Source organism: Stegodyphus dumicola, chromosome 6 (genome assembly GCF_044657685.1).
Source record: "Stegodyphus dumicola isolate Sdum_Otavi_A_Nest chromosome 6, ASM4465768v1".
NCBI lineage: Eukaryota > Metazoa > Arthropoda > Arachnida > Araneae > Eresidae > Stegodyphus > Stegodyphus dumicola.
Genome location: NC_140773.1, coordinates 8298621 through 8319970, shown reverse-complemented (window position 1 = coordinate 8319970; position 21350 = coordinate 8298621). Strand labels below are relative to the sequence as shown.

The 21350-nt window shown below is 34.2% G+C and overlaps 1 protein-coding gene across 3 annotated transcripts in view; it reads right to left on the bottom strand.

Annotated features, from left to right (window-relative positions):
- The window catches only part of LOC118180844 (immunomodulatory peroxidase-like), a 109173-nt gene that overhangs the window by 28654 nt on the left and 59169 nt on the right, over positions 1 to 21350 (bottom strand). For all 3 annotated transcript variants that reach the window (XM_035349900.2, XM_035349897.2, XM_035349898.2), the window contains exons 6-10: positions 18485 to 18660; positions 15176 to 15346; positions 9442 to 9591; positions 5893 to 5994; positions 4433 to 4540 (exon numbers count right to left, since the gene is read on the bottom strand). In XM_035349900.2, coding sequence (XP_035205791.1) covers positions 4433 to 4540; positions 5893 to 5994; positions 9442 to 9591; positions 15176 to 15346; positions 18485 to 18660 — 707 coding nt within the window. The remainder of the gene's footprint in view (positions 1 to 4432; positions 4541 to 5892; positions 5995 to 9441; positions 9592 to 15175; positions 15347 to 18484; positions 18661 to 21350) is intronic.

Here is a 21350-nt window from a genome sequence, read left to right as displayed (position 1 = left end):
TCCTTTCTTCGCTGTTCCTCTTCTTTTCTTTTCCTCTCTTCAATAATCGTTAAAAACACTTCTTTAGCAAATGCTTCATCATATGTATCACTTTGAATTATTTCATTTTTTATCGCCACGATTTTCATACTTGGATCTACTTGAATTTCTAATTCAGCAGCTAAAGCCAGCAAATCCTCTTTTTTCCCACGTCCCATAAAAGCCATGTCTCGATTTTATTCAGCCAATAGACTCTTAGTTTTATGAAAAGCTATTTTTTTTCTTTTCTTTTTCTATTTAAATATAATTCACAATGAATTTAATTTTATTTGACACGAAAATCAATCAGTAGAATCAATACTTAATGTGTTGTTCACCTACTCTGGCGAGTCAAACGAAATTACATTTGAACACTGGCGTATTCATTACTTTGAAAATTACATTTGAACACTGGCGTATTCATTACTTTGAAAATTACATTTGAAGACTGGCGTATTCATTACTTTGAAAATTACATTTGAACACTGGCGTATTCATTACTTTGACAAGTAAATAAACTAAGATTCCATGACGGAAACAATAATTAACTTTTCATAATCTTAATTAACTATTTTACGTTTCCAAGGTAAATTGAGCTCTCACCTGAGTTATTTTGGTTCGTAATTATATGCGGGGAAACTCCGATCCTGTCGACTGCGCCAGTAAAAATCCTTTCCTCATTTCAATATAATGAATATTGAATCTTGTAGGAAGAATAAAGCTAATTTTTCAGAATAAACAAAATACTTTTATTTAAATTTTAAAACAGAACCAAAAAAAATAAATACTGCAGCTCTAAACTATCAAAATTTTAAACTGTTAACTACTGCAGTTAAAACTCTTACAACTATTAAAATATTAAAAAATCTTAAACTCTCTAAAACAAAATATATCAAAATCTTTCGAACCCTCTTCTTGTTGCCACACCGTAAAATGCAAGTTCTTGTCCTATTATTTATATTTCACGTTCTCTTTAAGTCTCGATCTTTATAAGTCATGATCTTTACAGTGTTGGTTGATGATTCTCCTCACCCAGGATTTGGCGATTGGGTCCCCTAAAAAAAACCAAGTCGCGCTTTAAAAGCGGGATTATATAAAGTATTTCTACCGACTTTCTAGCGTGCCTTCGTGGTCTAGTGGTTCTGTACGCTGGGCTGGTATTCCAAGGGTCTGTGGTTCGATTCCCGGCGAAGGCGATTGCTCATTTTTCATCTTGCCTGCTTCCAAAAAAATCTTAATATCTCTACATGTTCAACACAACAAACCCTTTAAGAATGCCAAACATTCATTTAAAATTAAAATAATTTTAAAATCTAATCATAACAAATGTTGCTTACATTGGTAGATATATACATACAATATCATGTAAGAGATGCGGTGTATATATGTGTTATTCGGTTTTGGGTCTTGTTGAGAGAAATTGCGTACTGTGAAACGTAATGCCTACCAAAGAAGAATACTTGGTGCAAGCCAAACAAAAGTATTTAAATGGTGATTTTCTTGAGTTTGCAAAAGAGATGAACAGGGAATGTCAACCTATAGCAACCTATAATTTAACAGCCTATAACTTCAAAGAGAAAACGCGAGATGGATAACAGGTGAAAACGTCATTGGTATAAACTGCTGCGTTATGTGAATATGGTCTAATTGCCATTACGTTAGATCAACAGGTACTTGGCTATAATTACATACTTTTTTTAGTATCAAATGTTGTCCGGGCCAATCTGCTAGATTTTTATTTCCGTTCCCGTCTTCGACAGATATAATTCTGCGCCAACGTTCCATGCATTACATCGCCGCACCATACTAGAGAGAACTACGTCAGCCGGCCACTTTAATTACCAGTATGACACATACCCCAGATAGGTAGATCAGGACGATAAACAATATTGGATAAGAATACGGATTATGAAATTGCTTATGCTGTCCCAAAAAAGGGCCTTAATAAGCTACATAGAGAAATTAAGTCTCTGAGGGCAGAGCTAGCAGATGAAACTCCAAGAATGGTCAAGAATGTGAGGTGACCATTGTTTCCTATACTGCATGTTAGCCAATGTAATCGAAAGTGAGAAGAGACAAGAGTCACGCCGCGCAAGGAAACAAGTTAACTTAGGCAGTGAAAGCTAGTTACGAAGTTGTAATCCTTAAGAATGCGAGTAGCAAATGGTCTGATCAAATTATCCTCTAAAAAATCAAATTATCAAATTATTTATTATTATATATTAAATCTATCAAATTATTTGGCGTCTAAATATGTCTGAAAATGTTGCAGCGTTACAACTAAGTCCAACGTAGAAGAAAAGCTTATTAAGTTTAATAATGTGGTCCACTATAGTTCGATTTTCAAGCCGTTGCGGATCAGTTTGTTTTTAATCAGGCAGTGATCATTTACAATTCTTCCCAGAATCTTATTCTGCGTTGCTTGAAGTCTGCCTTTGAGGCCGACGCCTAGGGAGTAGACATGTAGCATAGAACTGGTTTTATATTGCCTAGTAATACCCTTCTCCTTATGCAGAGAGACAGTCCAAAGTAATTTCCTAAGTACTCTTAGGAAATTACTCTGGACAGGTATAACCAGATATAACTCTGGACAACCAGGAAGCTGGTTAACGATATCACAGGCTTTCTCTATGACCTGCAAGTCCATGTGAACTTTTGGTTAATGATAACTCCTAGATAACTTGCATTCTTTTCACGGCTGGCAGTTTCCTTGAAAAAGTTGAGGTTGTTCAATGTTATTTTGTGTCTCCTTACCGTTAGGAACTTAGACATTGAGACACTTATGCTGATTCTGTATTTTCTGAACTCCAGTCCTATATAGCTGAAACAAAATCTTGGGATTTGGAGATGGTATTATTGGGTTGGATAGAGCTCACTTTTACCGCCGTATCGTTGGCATAGCAAGCTAATATAGAGTTATGTTCCCATTTATGTTTGGAAAAATCAATTACGTAAAACACGTAGAGAATGAGCGCAAGACATGAGTCCTGAGGCAATATTGCAGTGATGTTTTAAAAAGATGAGTAGATATTTCCTTGACGAGCTCTAAAAGGTGATGAAAGATGAAGGATTCATATTTAACGCCCTTAGATTCAAAAAGTACAGACTCTGTGAGTTTGAGCATTTATACAGTATCGGCTTCATACGTGAGATCATATAGCTTTTATCCTCTTTAGTGATTACGCAGCAGCAAGGAGGAAAGTAAATTTCTCAACAGTATGTAAATTTATTATCTAAAAATAAAATTGTGCTTTTTATGCCCTTATGCGTTTTTTATAATTTTATTTAGTTTCTATAAAAATTAAAAGATACCCTGACAGTTTTGGATGGGGTCAGGGTCAGTTTGCTTTATGACATACGAGTATTATGTTCTCGTACCGAGATCATTACTTGCTGCGGGTGGTGAAATACGACGAACAGATATTCAAGTGGGTCAATGTGATTCAGAAAGCCAAACATTTCTAGTCAAATGTAAGTAATGGACTTTTTCACACAAACTGCCGGTGGAAAAGTGAATGAGATACAAAGAATAATTAAACTCTTTAAAGGGTAAGGGGAAATAAAGGCTAATTTGGCTTGTTAACTAGAGCAGAAAAACTGTTATAGATTTGCAAAATCTTTAAAATCTAATTAGCCAAAGAAAATACATTAAGTAATTTCAGAAGCAGACTGGCGATCAACAAAGTAATAATTAATTTGTAAATTTCTTATTTCCGGGCATAAGGTTTGTTCTGGTTAATGCAGTTTGTCTTGCTAATGTACAGAACTGACATTCGGCTAAAAGTTTAGAGATGCGATCATTAATAGAAAAATCAAAATCAACATTTTCTGACTATGTCGTTTGGTTAACAAGAAGGCAATTTCTTCTTTCTTCTGCATGCACATATATTTACCTACGTTTCAGTAGTGAACACCAAGGTTGGAATTTTAATGTCGAAAAATTACACCTGCAAATCTAACTTTAGATTATATCTTATTCTTCACTGTTAATACTAACAGTGGCGAAGAACCCACTAAATTAAAGCTAAAATCATTATGGAGACAACTATTATTGAACATAGGAATTTTCAGATTAACAGGAATATAAAAAGTTTGACGCCTAAAACATAAAACAATATATATTTTTAAAGCTTAAAACCAAACATAATTCATTAAAATTTAAGTAATACGTCAATGCATTTTCACAAATATAAATAATTATCAATGGTTAATTAAAATTATCAATTAAGTATATAATTTTATAAACATAATTAATTATTTCGTAAATAAGAATCTGAATAACTTTTATTACATGTAATATATTCTTATTTTTTAATTACAATTTCTCTACATAATTGGTTATAATGTACAATACTTACATTCTGTCTTAGAGCACAATACTGAATCAAAAAACTTCAGGTAATGAGTAACTTACCAGACGAAAAACATTTATAAGGGAAATTTCTTGTGTAACAGGTTTTTCCAGAATTTTCATTGATATGCAGTAACGGAGTATTTCCAATTATAGATGCACGAAGTTTTCCTGCAGAATAAAAATCACATTTCTAGTTTCAAAATTCAGTGAAATAACATTACCTAAGACATATAAACAAACAGTTTTATTGCATATTCAAAAACTTCCAAGATGAATCTCTGCGCTTAGAATCTGGGAAAACGATTTTTCAAATTAAGAGATTACTCAAGCATGGTGAAGTTGCAGACTCTAAGAGTGTTTACGTGATTACGTGACTACATCTCTCGTGAGAGTAGGCCAGTGGTTTCATATTAAGAGATGACTCAAAAATGGTGAATTTGCAGACTCTGATAATTTCGGTCCCTTGCATAGAAGTAATACAATTTTTTATTCCTTCTATTTCGCTGCTGACCTGCTTTCCGAATAATATAAAGCTTTTGTAATAGAATGTACCACTTCTACATTTGTTTTGATATTTATCTAGCATAATGTTCAACAGTGGATTATACGACTACATCTGTCGTTAGAGTAGGCTAGTCGTTTCAAATTAAGAGATGATAGAGAAGTTTCAGGCTCTGAAAATTTCGGTCTCTTAAATAGAAGAATTAATTTTTCGTTCCATCTATTTCGCTGCTGACTACCCTTTTGAATCGAACATGCCACTTCCACTTTTGTTTTTATAATTTAACTCTTTGAAGACCCAATCGCCCGAGACGATCTTCCATTCAAACGACCACAACCGCCCGAAACGGCCGAGATTGCGATCTTGTTTACTTCCCTCCCCCTAAGGTATGCAGTAGCAGGTGCAGTTTCCCCAAATCCATTGTATCAGTTTATTGCAGACAGCTCGTTCTAAAAGGATTTATTTGTGGTTTCATATCTTTCAGGAACAGAGACGTAAACTCGAGAAGGGTTAATTACGCTTTATTGCTCAAAATAAGTGTTAACAGATGGTCCCTTTTTCAGAGCTTACAGCAAAGCCTCCACTTGGGCTTGAACTCAAAATAATAAGAAATAAGAACTTAACTAATTCTTAACTAAGGAGATATAACCAAAGCTATCAAAATTCTAAGTAGTTGTCCCCTAAAAAGCGAATAACCTAACAAAGTCCTTATCAAGGACCTGTAATACGGCCGAGCGTAATAACAGCTTAAGCATACAGAGATGTAGCCAAAAGGCAAACGGACGCTAGTCAAAAACTCTGAGGCTCTCTCTCGAAGTCAGTGGAACTTCGGCTTAAATACTGCTCTTACTCATTTGAAAACGCGATTCTAAAAAAACATTCTGGTAGGAAATTGTAAGCTGAAATTAGGATGGACAGGAAAGTAGCTTTAACTAAAGTGTTAAAAACTTAGGATAAACCGTACAATTTAAAAAATTTAGATTTTTATACATAAGAAATAAATAATTAAAAATTTTACCGCCACTAAACGTTCGAAGTCGATTAGTTTCCTCCAAGGTAGGTCCATATATTGCAGAACCATCAATGAACGATGTCATGAGATTTCTTTGCTCCCGGAGTCCTGTCAAAAATTACACATAAGAAATCCAGTGTATAATAAAAAGGAAAACACTCGTAGAATTCAGTATTAAATTGTGTTCATCGGTACAATATTCATATTTCTAAATACCTGAGAATTTTTTTATAAAACAGCTGATGTGGACATCCGCATAACTTCTTCGTACCGCCTATTAAGTTATACACATTTTTATGTTGTATTTCATTTGAACTTATTTCCTCAAATTTCATTCAAGATATATTTCTCATTCAATCAATTCAGTTCTCACTTCGGACCAAGGCAAAAATACATGGAAACTCAAAGCATCTTCGTTAAAAATTGTAAAATACACGAAATTATAAAACACCAAGTACAGTTAAAACAGTTAAAAAAAGAATTTTTAGCACCAAAAGTATATATTTATTTATATATTTTTGGTGCGGCTGATTGCACCCAAAAATGGAGGTCCACACATACAACTTATAGTAGTTCGATGTACAAAATTTCAGCATTATGAGGCTATTCGTTTTTTGAGTTGCGAGTGATGCGAGATACGTACATACGTACGTGTGTACGTAACGAGACGTCACAAAAGTTCTGAATCTTCTGAAAAAGTTCTGAGTTCCCTTTTACAACCCATTTCGGGAAAAAAAGTGATTTATTCTGTCCATACGTACATTAGCAACAAGAAGACGGCCCCTGGCCTAGGAGTTTGATACTCCCTTTCAAGGTTTGATTGAACCACAACCTCAGGACCGTTCTGGTAGGGCGCCACCCTTCCCGGTCGCTGTAGAGGGAAAACTTCGCTCACAGATCTAACCGTCAGTGAAGGGACCGACGGGCGACCATCACGAAGAGATCCACAGGGCCGATCCCAACACCGACTGCTTTTGTTCAGTTACGGTGAAAACTACGATTAAATTCCCACGAGCGAGGGCCCCACTCCCTCTCGCGGTACTAAGTTTCTAGGACAGATCTCTGGTTTAAGCATAAGCTTAAACCAGAGATCATACGTCCCTCCACACCGACCGAGAGGAATCAATTCCTCCCAGAAGGTCAGCACCATCCACCATGTAAAGTCCCCACAGCTTTGGTCACCAACAAGACAGTACCATATGGTCCCTCTCAAGCCTTAACCACCACCGAATGAACGATGGCTCTAGTCTTTACCGTGAAGACTTTATTTACTCTGCAGTTCAGAGCTGTCTAGACACAAGTCTAGCCAGTGGTCTGGAGGAATCCCAGGCTTCCTCCCATAAATGGTCGGTTCCGGAAATCCTAACCAGCCGAACCACAGAGATCGTTGTCCAGCATCTGTTAGCCTATGCCAGCCAGCCTATATCTAGCCTAATGCCATTCGAAGACAGCCAGCCTATCTCTAGCGTAATGCCGGCATAGTTTTCAGTGGGCGCCACGAGGAGGCCGGTGCTGAACTGAGAAAGACGAGAACTGGTCTCCATCCCTCAACACCTACCCTTTGATCGAACGCTGGGTCTCCTGCCTTCTCCCACTGCTTACGACGGTTTTCCAACTAAAATTCCCTAAAGAGATAAACTGATGTTTGCTTTTCCCGCGGCGGGGGGGGGGAAGAAATGTAGTTAAAACACACAGGAACGATGATATGGTAAGATGTGTAGATCTGGCACTGTGCCACGTATGATATTTCATATTTTGTTTCAATAATGTTGTTATTGTTTTCAATGAATAATCAAAAGACAACTACTGTGAATTAAATGACTCAATACTTCGGAACGAAGATATCACAGACGGTTTTCCGAGCACGGTTGTCCATACGTACAGAAGTCGCGAAAACATCGTTCAAATGGATTCGACATCGGTGAAAATGGATTGGCTTTTCAAGATTAAGTGAGTTCATCTAGAATATAATTCAAAATAAAACTAAGATTCAAAATTTAAAAATGGAAAAGGCCAAAATGTTTCGAGAGATTTAAAGCTTACTTCTACTTACTTAAAGATCTATTCTCGCAATAACCGAATAAAACGCGATTATTTAAATATTTCCATTACTAACAATAGTTGTTTTACATAACGATGGTTTTTAATTCTGTTTTCAATTAAACAGAGTAATTAAATTATATATTTGCCTCACATATTTTAATTACTTTTATGTAGATACACACTTTAATACACATTTCAAGAATATTTTAGTTATAAAGATGATATCATTGCAATTAACAACTTCTGGGAAGTAGAAGAATACAATATTTGCCCAAGCAGTTTGATCCTTAATAAAACTAATACAACTCAAAAAGAAATTATTAAGATTTACATATCTTTGATTTAAAAAATATCAAACTTTATTATAAAAGAAAAGACTTCAATTTTGAAACTATTAAATTTAATTCATTAGAAATCTAACATTTCGAAAAAAGCTATTGGTAACACTCTTCTCAATCAAATACATGGAATTCCAAGATATAACATTAATATCTCTCTAAAAAAGCAGGGATTGACTACAAAATGTATTGAATTATATTAAACCGCAAGAAGAATAATGCAGAATGATAAACGAAATTAGACTATTGTTAATGTTGTTAATAGGTAAATTATTCTGTTTTTTACCGCTTTCGTAACATAATTCTGGCTCATTCCTGTTGGAAACAAAAAGCCAACTATTTTTAAAGTCTCTAAAAGAGCTGCGCTTGGGTGGAGAGTTTCTATTCTAAATTCTCTATCCTCTTTCTCTCTAACTTTGCCAGAATTTATTTATTTAGTTAATTAAATAGGATTTATTTAGTTAATTAAATAGGATTAATTATTTATTTAGTTAATTAATACAGCAAGTAATGTTTCAAATTTATAAATTTTCCGTTAATTCCATTGTGCATTTCTTCTTCGCAGTGTCCTTCCTTCAAGGTCTCTGATGCCTCACCTTTCAAAAATACCATGCGTCACCTCATGTTGCTCCGATTACCCCACAGTTCCTCAGGGCTCAGATTGTTAGACTGCTGACTTCTCCAGATATCATCCAATGAAAATGCTGCAAATAAACTGGCGCTACAAAATGCATCAGCTAATATGACAAATAAAATCTAGCTTAGATTTTTATCCTCGAGCACTGGAATTAAGTAATCGTAAAAAAGCAATTTGTAAATGAATTTCTAGCACAACAAATGATCTTAGACAAGTAGTCTGAAAATAAGTTTTTTTTTCCTCCCCTCCTTTCTTCTGCAAAGGGTTGAACGAACAAAGAACATTCCTTAGGCAAATCCTCAAACATAGAACAGGTTCTCAAGTAACAAGAACAACAGAAATAAAATTGTCGGAGATAAAATTTAGAAAAGAAATGCTTAAAAAGAACTACAACTTTTGAGGAGTTTCAAGGAAACTTTAACTACTCGGAAGAAAAGGAATTAAGTTGATTAGCAGTTTGCCTTTTATTTAATTGTAGTTATTAAAAAAATTGTAATGTTCTGTTTAAAAATACATATAGGCATAAAATTCCAATACCTGGACAAATTCCTATAGCTGGGCCGTCTCTAACGAAGTTCAAGCAAGACACATTTAGCGGGGCGTAAAAATTGTCAGAATCTTCAATTTCTATTTCCAAGCATAGGGGATGGCGAAGGACGTCAGGACTGCAGCAACCTAAAATAGCACCTATAAGGGAAAATATTAAATGAAAACGAATTTTGAGACATTTGGAGCACTTAACTTTTCCATTAATGGCATGTTACTTCCACTGACAATTAAATGCTTTTATGTCATCATTGGCGTATATGTTAAATTTTCCTGTAATGTGAAGACATGTGCAGTCATACAAATTCACATGTTTGCTTTTGCTTTCATAATCCTTTTAAATTTTTTTGTGAAACTTCTAGTGTTAATAAGCTCTTAGAAAATGTACCTTGTGTAAATTTTCTTTCTATAAATATTCCTTGAGCAAATTGTCCTAGAACCTTTAACCAAAATTTTGTCTGCTGGAGTTTTTCAAGCATCAGTTCTTTTTCTCATAACTTTCAAAGAAACGCAAACAATTTAATCAACAAGAAAATAGCAGATTCTTTGTGGAATCAAATTGGAAGCAAAATAGTAGAATAAGCATTCAGGAGCTATGCATTAACAGTTTTGCTCCTGAAGGAAAGAGAGCTGCGTCTGATCGACCTGAAAATCGTAGAGTTTTATTTAAAATGTAAGCTGAATTAACTTCTTATGGATTTGCCCTTAAATCCAATCGGGTAGTATACTTTCCCCAACCAATCCGCGCTGATTTACCCGGCTTTTCATTTTTTAAACTTTGCAGTGTCTCTAATAAATGTATCTAAGTAGTCTAGGAAAGACTGGATTGGGAAACCAGTGCAAAGACAGGCTTTATTGCTTTTCGTTTAAGCTTTGTGTGTTGCTCGAAATGGAAAGATAGAAGAAAACGTTTCAAGAAAGAAACCAGATATATTTGTTTCGATTGTAATATTGGACTCTACTTATCTCCATGTCATAAAACAGGTCATACAAAAGCTGAATTTTGAAAAGAAATAAAAATGTAAGTATTAAAAAAAATACTTTTCCCCCTAACATTTATCGCCTGTAAAGTGTTTTTTGAGTTTCTCACTATCGTCAGTAAAAAGCCAAATTTAAGTAAAAATGCTTTATTTTCCCCGTAACTAAAAATTATTTTTAATTAATAAATGCAATACTTGAAACTGTTTTGACTGCAACAAATCACGTAATCGATTTGAATAAAATTGTTTATAAAATATATGCCTACTTTTTTTTACAATATGGCGGAAAACTTAAACCGGTAAATGGTTCCTCTTCATCTTAATTCTAAACCCATAAGAATATTTTTCGAAATTATATTCAGGATCATTGCAAAATAATTTGATATATAACGATGATTTCGTAACTAAATCGGTGATGTGCATTTAACGTCCGCAAAAGAAACTGTAGAATAGATACCACGGTTAGAATTAACGTAATTGTATTTTAATCAATGCAAAAGGTACGGCTTTCACGATGGTGTAAAATTATGTGAATGGGAAACCAAGTGTAGGAGCAGTGTGTGTACAGCTGAAATAAACGTAGTCAAAATTTAAGAGGTATTTTTTAAGGTATCTGCCTGCGTTCGGAGCATTTTTTTTAAAACATAGAATTCTGATGAAATATATATTTATTTAGTCAAAATATGATATCAAATCATGAAAATAGGTAAATTTTTAGGAATATTGTCATAAAGTTTTGAAATATATGCAATTTTATGCACATTTTTAGGAGAATTTAACACTTACGTTAAATGTCGTATACTTTTCCCCACAGCATATATTTGAATTTTATTTATACTGTATACTACTACAACACTCATCTGTGTTATGAACTAAAATGTTTATGATATTTCTAAAATTTACTAAAATATGTGTAATTACATGAAAAAACACAGATTTTGTAAAATATTTCTTATCGTTTTATATAGAAATACTTATAAAACAATCAAATTAATAAGTATAACTTAGATTGTAGCTTAAAACCTAGTAAATAATATAAAAAACACTTTAGTCAAATTCAATAGAGATACCTTTAGAACATTTTGAGTAATTACATTTCTTGTATGTAAAAACATTAGAAAAATTAGTTTTCCAGAAAAAGCATTTAAAGACTTCACATTAACAGAAAAACTGTTCTGTTGTATTTACACACTTAAAATTCTCCACATTTGTACATCACACCCTCCATATCTTTATACTTAAGTAATTTTGATTTCCTATTTGATTTAAATTTTTTTCTGGCTATTTTCGAAATGAGCGACGAATGACGTTTCGAAATCTTTATTCTTTCGTTATAAATTCCAAAGTAATTTTTAATCATTTCTTGTTCAATTGATATGCCTAAATGTTCAAACACAGGAAGTAATCCAAGAGACCCTGAATTAAAAATTAAAACGGCTATATATGCACCCAGCAACATAGTCTTTATACCTAATCGCAAAGTTGCCAGACCCAGTTCAAAAAACCGCAATGTTGCCAGTCACAGTTAAAAAAATTAAGGCAAATAATTATTGCCAGAAACAAAAAAAAAATGTACCCAGAATTAAAATGAAATGTTTTAGCACAATTTTTTACACACAAACAGATAAAAAAAAAAAAAAAAAAAAAAAAAAAAAAAAAACACGGATAACAAAAGTTGAGCCTTTTAAATGGCACTTCCGATCTTTCTGCTTTCACTTCCAGTGCAGTTAATTGGCTATATCTTCTCTTCTAATTATCACAAACGTAAAAAGGAACCATTTTTGGAATCCTACAAAACTGACCTTTCAAATTGCGCACTTAAAAAATCGCATTTTTTCGCCGAAATCGTTTTTTTAACGTAGGCAGATACCTTAAATTTTCAAAATACATATTTGTTATAGGATTGTTACTCTCATCGAATTATGATTTTTGTATTTTTGCCTTATAATTTTTGTTTCTAAAATACGAATTTCACTACGTACTTCAATAATGTTTTAAACTTAATTTTTAATTTATTGCATATGATTTACAACTGTATTTTGTTTATAATGCAATTTATCTCGAAAAAATAAAGCTTTGCTTTAATATTCACAACTGCAAAGCATTTATGAACGAATACAAATTAAAATTTAAGTTCTTTTTTACTAATGAGTTATTCAATCGAGGAATGAAACCAGTCTCTTTTATCATTTCTCTTAAAGCACTAATGTACTCATTTTGCTAGCGGATTTTGATTAAATTGGTAGTACTGAAATGTTTTAAATTCTCTTTCTAATTAAATAAAACTATAAAACATTAAAGATTCAATAACTTGACAATTCGGCACCTGCTGAACTTGTAAATAGATTTTGGTCCATATCCTGCACCTTATGCATCCTTGAATATGAGACATTCCAATCTAATATAAAACGAAATGCTAGTTTCAGGCATGATAACTCGTATATGCAAAAACTTTAATTATACACGAAACAAATCTTTTTACGGAATTACTCTCTCAGCTTTAATTTCAGTGCTGGGACAAAACGCATCGCTCATGGAAACCATAAATGACGACAAGTGTAACAGCATATTTACACCAAACTGTAATTATTGTAATTTAATTTAATAATTCTTAAACATATGTTACAGTGAAAGACCGAAATTGGAGAATGTCGACTTTAACTGGAGAATGTCAACATTCACCAAATACGTCGGTGAAAGATCGAATATTGCATTACATTCTTGTACATTCGGCCACTCGCCGGTGTATGTCGACAGTCACAGATATGCTCTGGTGTAGGTCGAAAGGATTCACTCAGATTGGTGATACTGTACGAATATAAGTCCCTGATGTCGACCGAGGTCGTACAGATAACCGAAATGTGTTAACGGTTGTTGTTGGAACAGAAGACTCCGACTTCTATAAACTTGCAAACGAAAATGGTAGCCTCAACCAGCTTTACACACGTAATGAGTTCGTAATTTGTAAAGAAAAGTTACTTTCCATAGATGTGATTTATTTTGAAGAAAATGTCGCTGAGAGAAGCAGCTGAAGCTAATTCGAGAAGCGGTGGGCAAGGCTCAAGCTGCCATTGCAAAAGGAAGTGTTCCACAAATAAATGCAGTTGTAAAAGCAAGGGTCTCTTGTGCAATTCAAAGTGCCTAAGTGTTTGCAGTAAATAAGATTTGAATCACATAATTTTAAAAGTTTTTTATTACTATTATTTTAGTTTCTCATTTACAACGTATTGTATAATTAAGTAAGTTTTTCACTCCTATTATTTTCCTTTTTTGAATGTACTGTGTGTTTTAAATTCTAAGGTTCTTATTTTAAGTCTCAAATGCGTTTTTCCGCAACTGAATTACGGAGAAAAAATATAATATTCTTATATTTTCACCATTCACCATTAGCACATGGTGAATGTCGACATTTACCGGTGTAAGTCAGAAATAAGAGTATTTGGAAAATATTTCGGACATACACCTGTCATTAGGTCAATTGGAAGCAGAAAAGATGAAAAATATGAAACCTCCTTCGCCGGGAATCGAACCACGGACCTCTGAAATACCGGCCCAGCGTGCAGAACCACTACACCACGAAGGCACGCTAGGGAAGTGGGAGAAATACCTTATATATTCCCCTTTTTAAAGGGCGACTAGGGTTTTAGGGGACTAGTCGCCAAATCCTGGGTGCGGAGAATTATCACCCACAACCCTTTTAGTTAGGGCGCCACTTGTAGAGTCATTAAGTCAATTGGAAGCAGAAAAGATGAAAAATATGCAACCGCCTTCGCCGGGAATCGAACCACGGACCTCTGAAATACCGGCCCAGCGTGAAGAACCGTTACACCACGAGCGCACGCTAGCGAAGTGGGAGAAATACCTTATACACCAAGCGACTAGGTGAATATTGACATTCACAGGTGAAAGTCGACATTCTCCAGATTTCGGTGTTTCACCGTAACATATATATGTAAAATAAAAATATTTAGTTTTCAATAGTTCCTTAACTAAATTAATATTATTATTTATATATTGGTTATTTACTGTTTCCATTCTAAAAGCTATCAGAGCTGGCAGGTTAATAACATGCAACGCCCATGCGATGACAGAAACTCTCTCTCTTAAATCCCCAATAGTTCAACTTCATCCTAAAAATTAGTGCCTCAAATGTCTCGGGCATATTTTTGGACTTAAGATTTAAAAGCTTCAATAACGTGCTACATCGCTTTCTTCTTTCTTAATTTTTATCGATTTTACAACTGAAAATGATTCACGAAGAATACCCAATCTGTCGTTTCTTTATGTCTGGTTTCTGTGTTATCATACGTAGTTCATTCATAAGTCACAATTCTCAGTTTCTTTCAGTTGCCCATATTCACCTTGCCTCATGGTCCGGATCATATCCCACTTATGCTCTTTCTTGTCTCAAAATGTTATGACACCTTCTGACAATGGTACTATAGAATGTAACCTTGAGGTCTGATTATTTGCTGGTACTACACCTTCTCTTGGAAACACTCGATGTTTGGTATTTTCAATAGTGGCGGACATCATTAATTGATAGCATTGAACATTTTCTCAAAAGTCAGATATATGCTACGTATGCTTTCGTTTTTAAAATTTTCAAAGGGTGATGAAAGCATTTCACCGTATTTAATCATGCAACAATGCTACATTATTCTTAGACTTACAACTCAATGGAACGCTTCTTGATCAATAAAAATAGTATACATTATTATTGACTATAAATTTACATTCCTTACCTGCTGCTGGAGCCGATCTAACAACATCGTGATCAATTAAGAGACCAAAATTCATCAAAAGCATGGTCGTATTTGCATCTGATAGAGTCTTGCGCGAAGAGAGTTTATTTGATAGTACCCGAGCATTAGGAAGTGGAACTCCATGTATGGACTGCCGAAGATGAGCAACATCTAAAATGATAAACCAAATATAATCATTTCTACAAGAAAATTTCTCTCCAGTACTTTGCTTTTAAGAATATTTTACATTTGTTTGAAATATAAAAAAAATCATTTTTACGTACATTGATCAATATACTTTATTTTCATAAGCAAAAATACAATTTTCAAGTCATTTATTGATACAACTAAGTCTCGATGTGCAATTTAAAGTTTTTCCAGATTTCCATATTTATCATTAATGTCAGAAACTCTTTCGGATTTATGTCATTGTTTCGTTGTTGTTGGCCATTAATATCCATAGCGAAACGACGGTTTGAGCTTCTGTTTATTAGTATACAAGTAAACAGAGATATTGCTGTAAGTTGCTCTTCTACTGTGATAGCAAACTGTTTATGAATTACAGTAGTATTATTAGGATAAAAATAAATAAAAGTAAACATATGAATTTCACCTTAGGTTGTCAGGAGTTGTACGCCTTATTATTTCCTTCGGAAACATGATGTGTCCTGAATAGGAACAAACAGTTTTCTCAAGCTATGTTCAAATATGTGTGGAATTGACAACATCAGCAGGAAGGGTTGACTTTGTAGTGTCATTAGATTAATTGAAAGCAGAAAAGATGAAAAATATGCAACCTCCTTCGCCGGGAATCGAACAACGGACCTCTGGGATACCGGCCCAGCGCGCTACCGTTACACCACGAAGGACGCTAGGAAAGTGGGAGAAATACCTTATATACTCCCCTTTTTAAAGGGCGACTAGGGATTTAGGGGACCTAGTCGCCAAATCCTGGGTGCGGAGAATCATCATCCACAACCTTTTTAGTTCGGACGCCACTTGTAGAGTCATTAGGTTAATTGGAAGCAGAAAGGATGAAAAATATGCAACTGCCTTCGCCGGGAATCGAACAACGGACCTCTGGAATACCGGCCCAGCGCGCTACCGTTACACCACGAAGGACGCTAGGGAAGTGTGAGAAATACCTTATAACTTTACCCTTTATTCTCTATAAAATTACAGGTGTTCCCGAACTTCAGGATACAGAGACCAACCACTTGTGGTCTGAGCGTAAGAATATAAAACTACTAACTAAAATTCTAAATAAGATCTAATTTTGACGTAGTTTACAAATACCTAACACTAAGACTGGTCTTTTTAAAAGGTTACGTATGTAGTACGCAAACTGCTGAAACTACAATATGTTTTAAAATATCAAGAGGACTAAACCTCTGGCCTTAAAGGCAAGCAGCAACTGATTGAAAACTCGTACAGAATGCAGTGGCAAGGCGGCTCACTTTCTCACTCTTGGTAAAAAGCCACAACTTAAATACTTGGGCGTTAGCAAGCACAGTTTGCATAAACAAATTAAAGAATTTATTTCTGGCCGGAAGTGGAAAATAAAAAAAGATGAAAAGTTTTAAAATAAAAAAATCTGATGTGTACACCACATGACTTCCTTATTACGGAATATTAAATTATACGCATTTTTTCTTGCATTTTATTTAAACTTATTAGATCGAATTAAACCTACTTCGCCTACAGCGCATAAGCCACAATAGAATAAATGCATTCTTTAAAATTCACTTTACCATAGCGACACTCTGGCGCCAGATTCACTTAACAGTATTAATAATTATATAACAGTTAACTTATATAATAATTATATAACGGAAACTAAGTTAACTGTTACATAATATTATAATTATATAACAGTTAACTTACATATTTCGATCATATTATAAGTCATAATGCACAAAATTTATATCATTTAAAGAATAGAATTATCTAATCGTTGCCACATGTTTTATTCAAATACTATAATAAAGCAAGAATGATGTATAAAAGAAATTAAGAAAACAAAACAAAAAAAGAAACAGTTTTTCACAGACGATTGAGTATTTCTCATTTAATTAATTCAGTTCTCACTTCGCGAGAAGGCAAAAATACATAAAAACTCAAAATATCTATATTAAAAATTACGAAGTAAATCTTAAACACTTATTTCCTCGAAAATATTCCAGAAAGGATTAAGCATGATTTAATTGGCAATAATAAATGAAGGCGTTATCTTTGTTGTTGCGAAGCTAAGTTTCTCTAGATTCGCAACAAATCCACTAGTCTCCTGTTTCAAATGTAAACATCAATGGCCGCCATAAAAAAAGGCTTAGCAGCACTTAGACAACTTTAGAATTGTTGATAATTCTAAAAATATTGCAGACAGATTTACTAAAGGCATAAAAACCTTAACGAGAAGATAAAAACAACATAATACAATCATTTTTAAAGCAAAAAATGTACAATTTACAAACATATAAGAGTAAAGAAACTGAGATCGCTGAGCCGGGTAACAGAGTGGATATATATATAAATATATTTATATACGTTTGGTGCGGCCGATAGCAACCAAAATACGAGGTGCACATCTAAAAGTTATAGCAGTCCTATATACAAAATTTCAACGTTCTGAGGCTACTCGTTTTTGAGTTATGCATACGTTCGTACAGACGCCACGAAAAATTCTCTTCAGATTCCATTTTAAAGCAGTTTTATAATTTTTTTGAAGGAAAAGAGTCTTTTATTCTGTCCTTACGTACAGATATCGCGCAAAAACATCGTTAAATTGCATTCGAAAGCGGTCAAAGTGGATATTTTCGTTGAAATATGCTGCCTGAAGCTTTTCGCGATTACAATACTTCCTTTTTACTTCGTACAAGGAAGTAATAAACTTTAGTAAAACTTAAGATCCTTACAATGTCAACCTAGCCCTTATACTTAGCGGATTCCTAAATAGCACTTCCAGTCGATCGCCGCCTTAGGCAAGTACGAGGACAGTTCGAAAAGTAAAGATACACCGTACGCCAGAGGAAAAGAAAAGTTTTGGTGAGTAAGTTTGCAACACAGGTGTTAACCTTGAATCGTTAGCTTTGTCCTTGCGGTCGTTCAACGTTGATTTTATTCACTGAGTATAATAAGTGTACATTATGGCAAGTATTATAACTATAATAATGTTATTACGGAATTTTGTACATGCATACGCACGAATGTGAAACAATAGAATAAATAGTATGCTTTAAAGAAATCAATCACAAATTTCCACATAAAATAAAAGTTTTCAAATGTTTATATGACACAAGACATTTTTCTTACCATCTGCGTAATGAGCTTTCTGATGTCTAAGAAATGATGCACCATACATTCCCCAGCGTGGATTGGCAAGATTGTTGCAACTTCCATCGATATTTCTATAACGCTTGTTTGGTTCGCATTGTATTGGAGGCAATATTACATTTCTGCACTCGTCTGGTATCACATCTAAGCTGACACTGCAATAAAGGGAAATTTGGACACATATATATATATACTTCAGATATTAAATATTTAGCAAGGATGCACATGGACTCAAGCTGTGAAAAAATATTACGTCAAAATGTAAAGTTTTGTTAAGTGCACTTTATCTGTATTAATATGTTCCTTAAAATTAAAACTTTTCGATTCGAATTCCTTGACTTCGCATTCTAACAAACATGAATCAATAAAATTTGCAATATAATGGTATAGTTCTGTTCCGGAGCGCCGGAACAGAACAACTCAACCTGACTCTTTCGCATTCGGAACTATGCCAAAGAACATTGAATTCAGTTGAACAGTCAGACTTATATGAACGCATTTGCAAGGCAGCTGGAATGCTGTCTATTTTTCACTATTTTTGTTGTGTTCTCGTGTTTATACGTTTTAAATGTCATTTTCTTGTTAATACTTGTATTGTGCAGTTATTTAATATAAGTTTATGTTAAAAACGAGGACGGGTATCTAGTTCATTCACATTACATCGTAACAAGTTCCTTTTTATTAATTAACCAATTATTTCATATTTTGGATCTTTACTGTCACTTCTGTCTTCAGTTTTCAAGTATAAATTAGATCGCGAGTATTTATAGTGAGGCTTCAGACTGTAAGACAGAGCGTATTCTGTCTCTCGAGGCCACGTTACCAGTTTGCTAGATCGTATAATATTTGTAGACTTCAGCCTTCCATTATAATTGCCGATACTGAATCTGAAAGCCGTCTAGATAAGTGAGCCAAGTTCACGTTAAATTGATTTGCATATAGTCAAAGCGTACGCATAAATGAAGACCAAAGGGGGGAACTAGAAATTTCAGTCAACTATATCTCTTAGGTATTCATCAGATGCATGTTATTCCAAACAGTTGAAGTGTTTGGCAGAATGCTAGCAACTGTCATGGCGTGTTCATAAAGTATCTATTTGCCTATAGCGGGTTAATTGTTCTTCCTGCAAAGGTTCTCAGACCATATTAGACAGACAAGCGAATTATCGTTCCGTCTGCAACAGTACAAAAAAGTCTTCTGAAGGCTTTAACTAACTTCTTAAAGCTTGAATAGAAAAGAATGCGCAGCTTGTGCGCACACTCAAAACGCTGTCATTTTCTAGTATTTAAAATAGCATAAATTTCATTATAATTTTATAGTAGCTGGAGATCACGCAAATATGGCCTGGACTCAAAAGTGGTTACAGCCAAAAACATCGCGGACGAAAACGTCGTGCTACAAAACATCGTAGAAGAAAACATCGCAAAGAGAAAACATCGCAGTTCTAAAACATCGTGGTACAAAACATCGTCGCCGAAAATAAAGTTGTTCAAAAACTTCGCAGTTTTAAAACATCGTCGTTGAAAATATCGTGGTAAAAAAATAAAGTACCTACAAATCATTCGCATGACGATAACATCGCAGACATGTTTTTTATTTCAGGTTTTAATAATTCTAAATGGATATCCCCATAATGATTTATGAGCGCAAGATGTAAAGAAGGATAAGTTTTACTTTCATATTTTTTATTAACTAATAAAATTTTGCTTAGAAAGTAAGAAGGAAACGTAAGCATAGAAAATTAATGCAACTTATAGCACTTAATAGAATTTTAAACCGACATAGTTACCTAACAAAGACCATTAATAAATCACCTTTATAAAGTTTTTACTGGTAATTTTTCATGAAAAGTATAATCTATAAGTTGCATTAAATTTTCTATGCTTAAGTTTCCTTCTTACTTTGTCAGCAAAAATTTATTAGTTAATAAAAAAATGTGAAAATAAAAATTATCCTTCTTTACATCTTGCGCTCACAAATTATTATGGGAATATCCATTTACAATTATTAAAACCTGAAAAAAACATGTCTGCGATGTTATCGTCATGCGATGATTTGTAGCTACTTTATATTTTACCACGATATTTTCGACGACGATGTTTTTTAAACTGCGAAGTTTTTGAACCGCTTTGTTTTCGACGTCGATGTTTTGTATCACGATGTTTCAGCTCTTTGCGATGTTTTCTCCCACGATGTTTTGTAGCACGACGTTTTCGCCTTGCGTTGTTTTCTCTGCGACGTTTTCGTCCGCGATGTTTTTGCCACGATGTTATCTGCGGACACCCTCAAAAGTTTAATGGCATGGTCTGTGTCAACTAGCAGAAGAGTAAAGCCGGAGTATTAAGTGGCAAAGTTAAGCGGTAATAAATAAACCTACAATCGTCGCTGCGAAATCTTTACATCTAACACATTCAAAATCTTCAATTTAAATACTCTTTAATCTCATTTCTATCCTGGTGAGAGCTAATTGAAATAAAGTTATAATAATGGTTTGTTAGATTACGGCAAAGCCCTCGAGGGCTATCTTCCTTAAGGGAGGGATGCCTTCGTGGAGGACGTTTTAAGGAAAACTCGCTTGTATACACGTTACACATGGGGAAAATCACGAAAACACCCATGCAGCCGGCCCGTTCGCGGAATTCGAACTTCGGACCGAACTACCAGTGTTCAGCGACGTTACCGCTCGGCCGCTGGTGGGCTAAAGTTATAATAAATATCGAAATCTTAAAAACTAGTTAATTAACATAAAGTGCCATCTGTTATTTAATTTTATACATACATCATTTTATTTTCGCTGAAAATGTAGATTTCTCTGAACGGGGCTGAGTAATACACCTAATTCAAA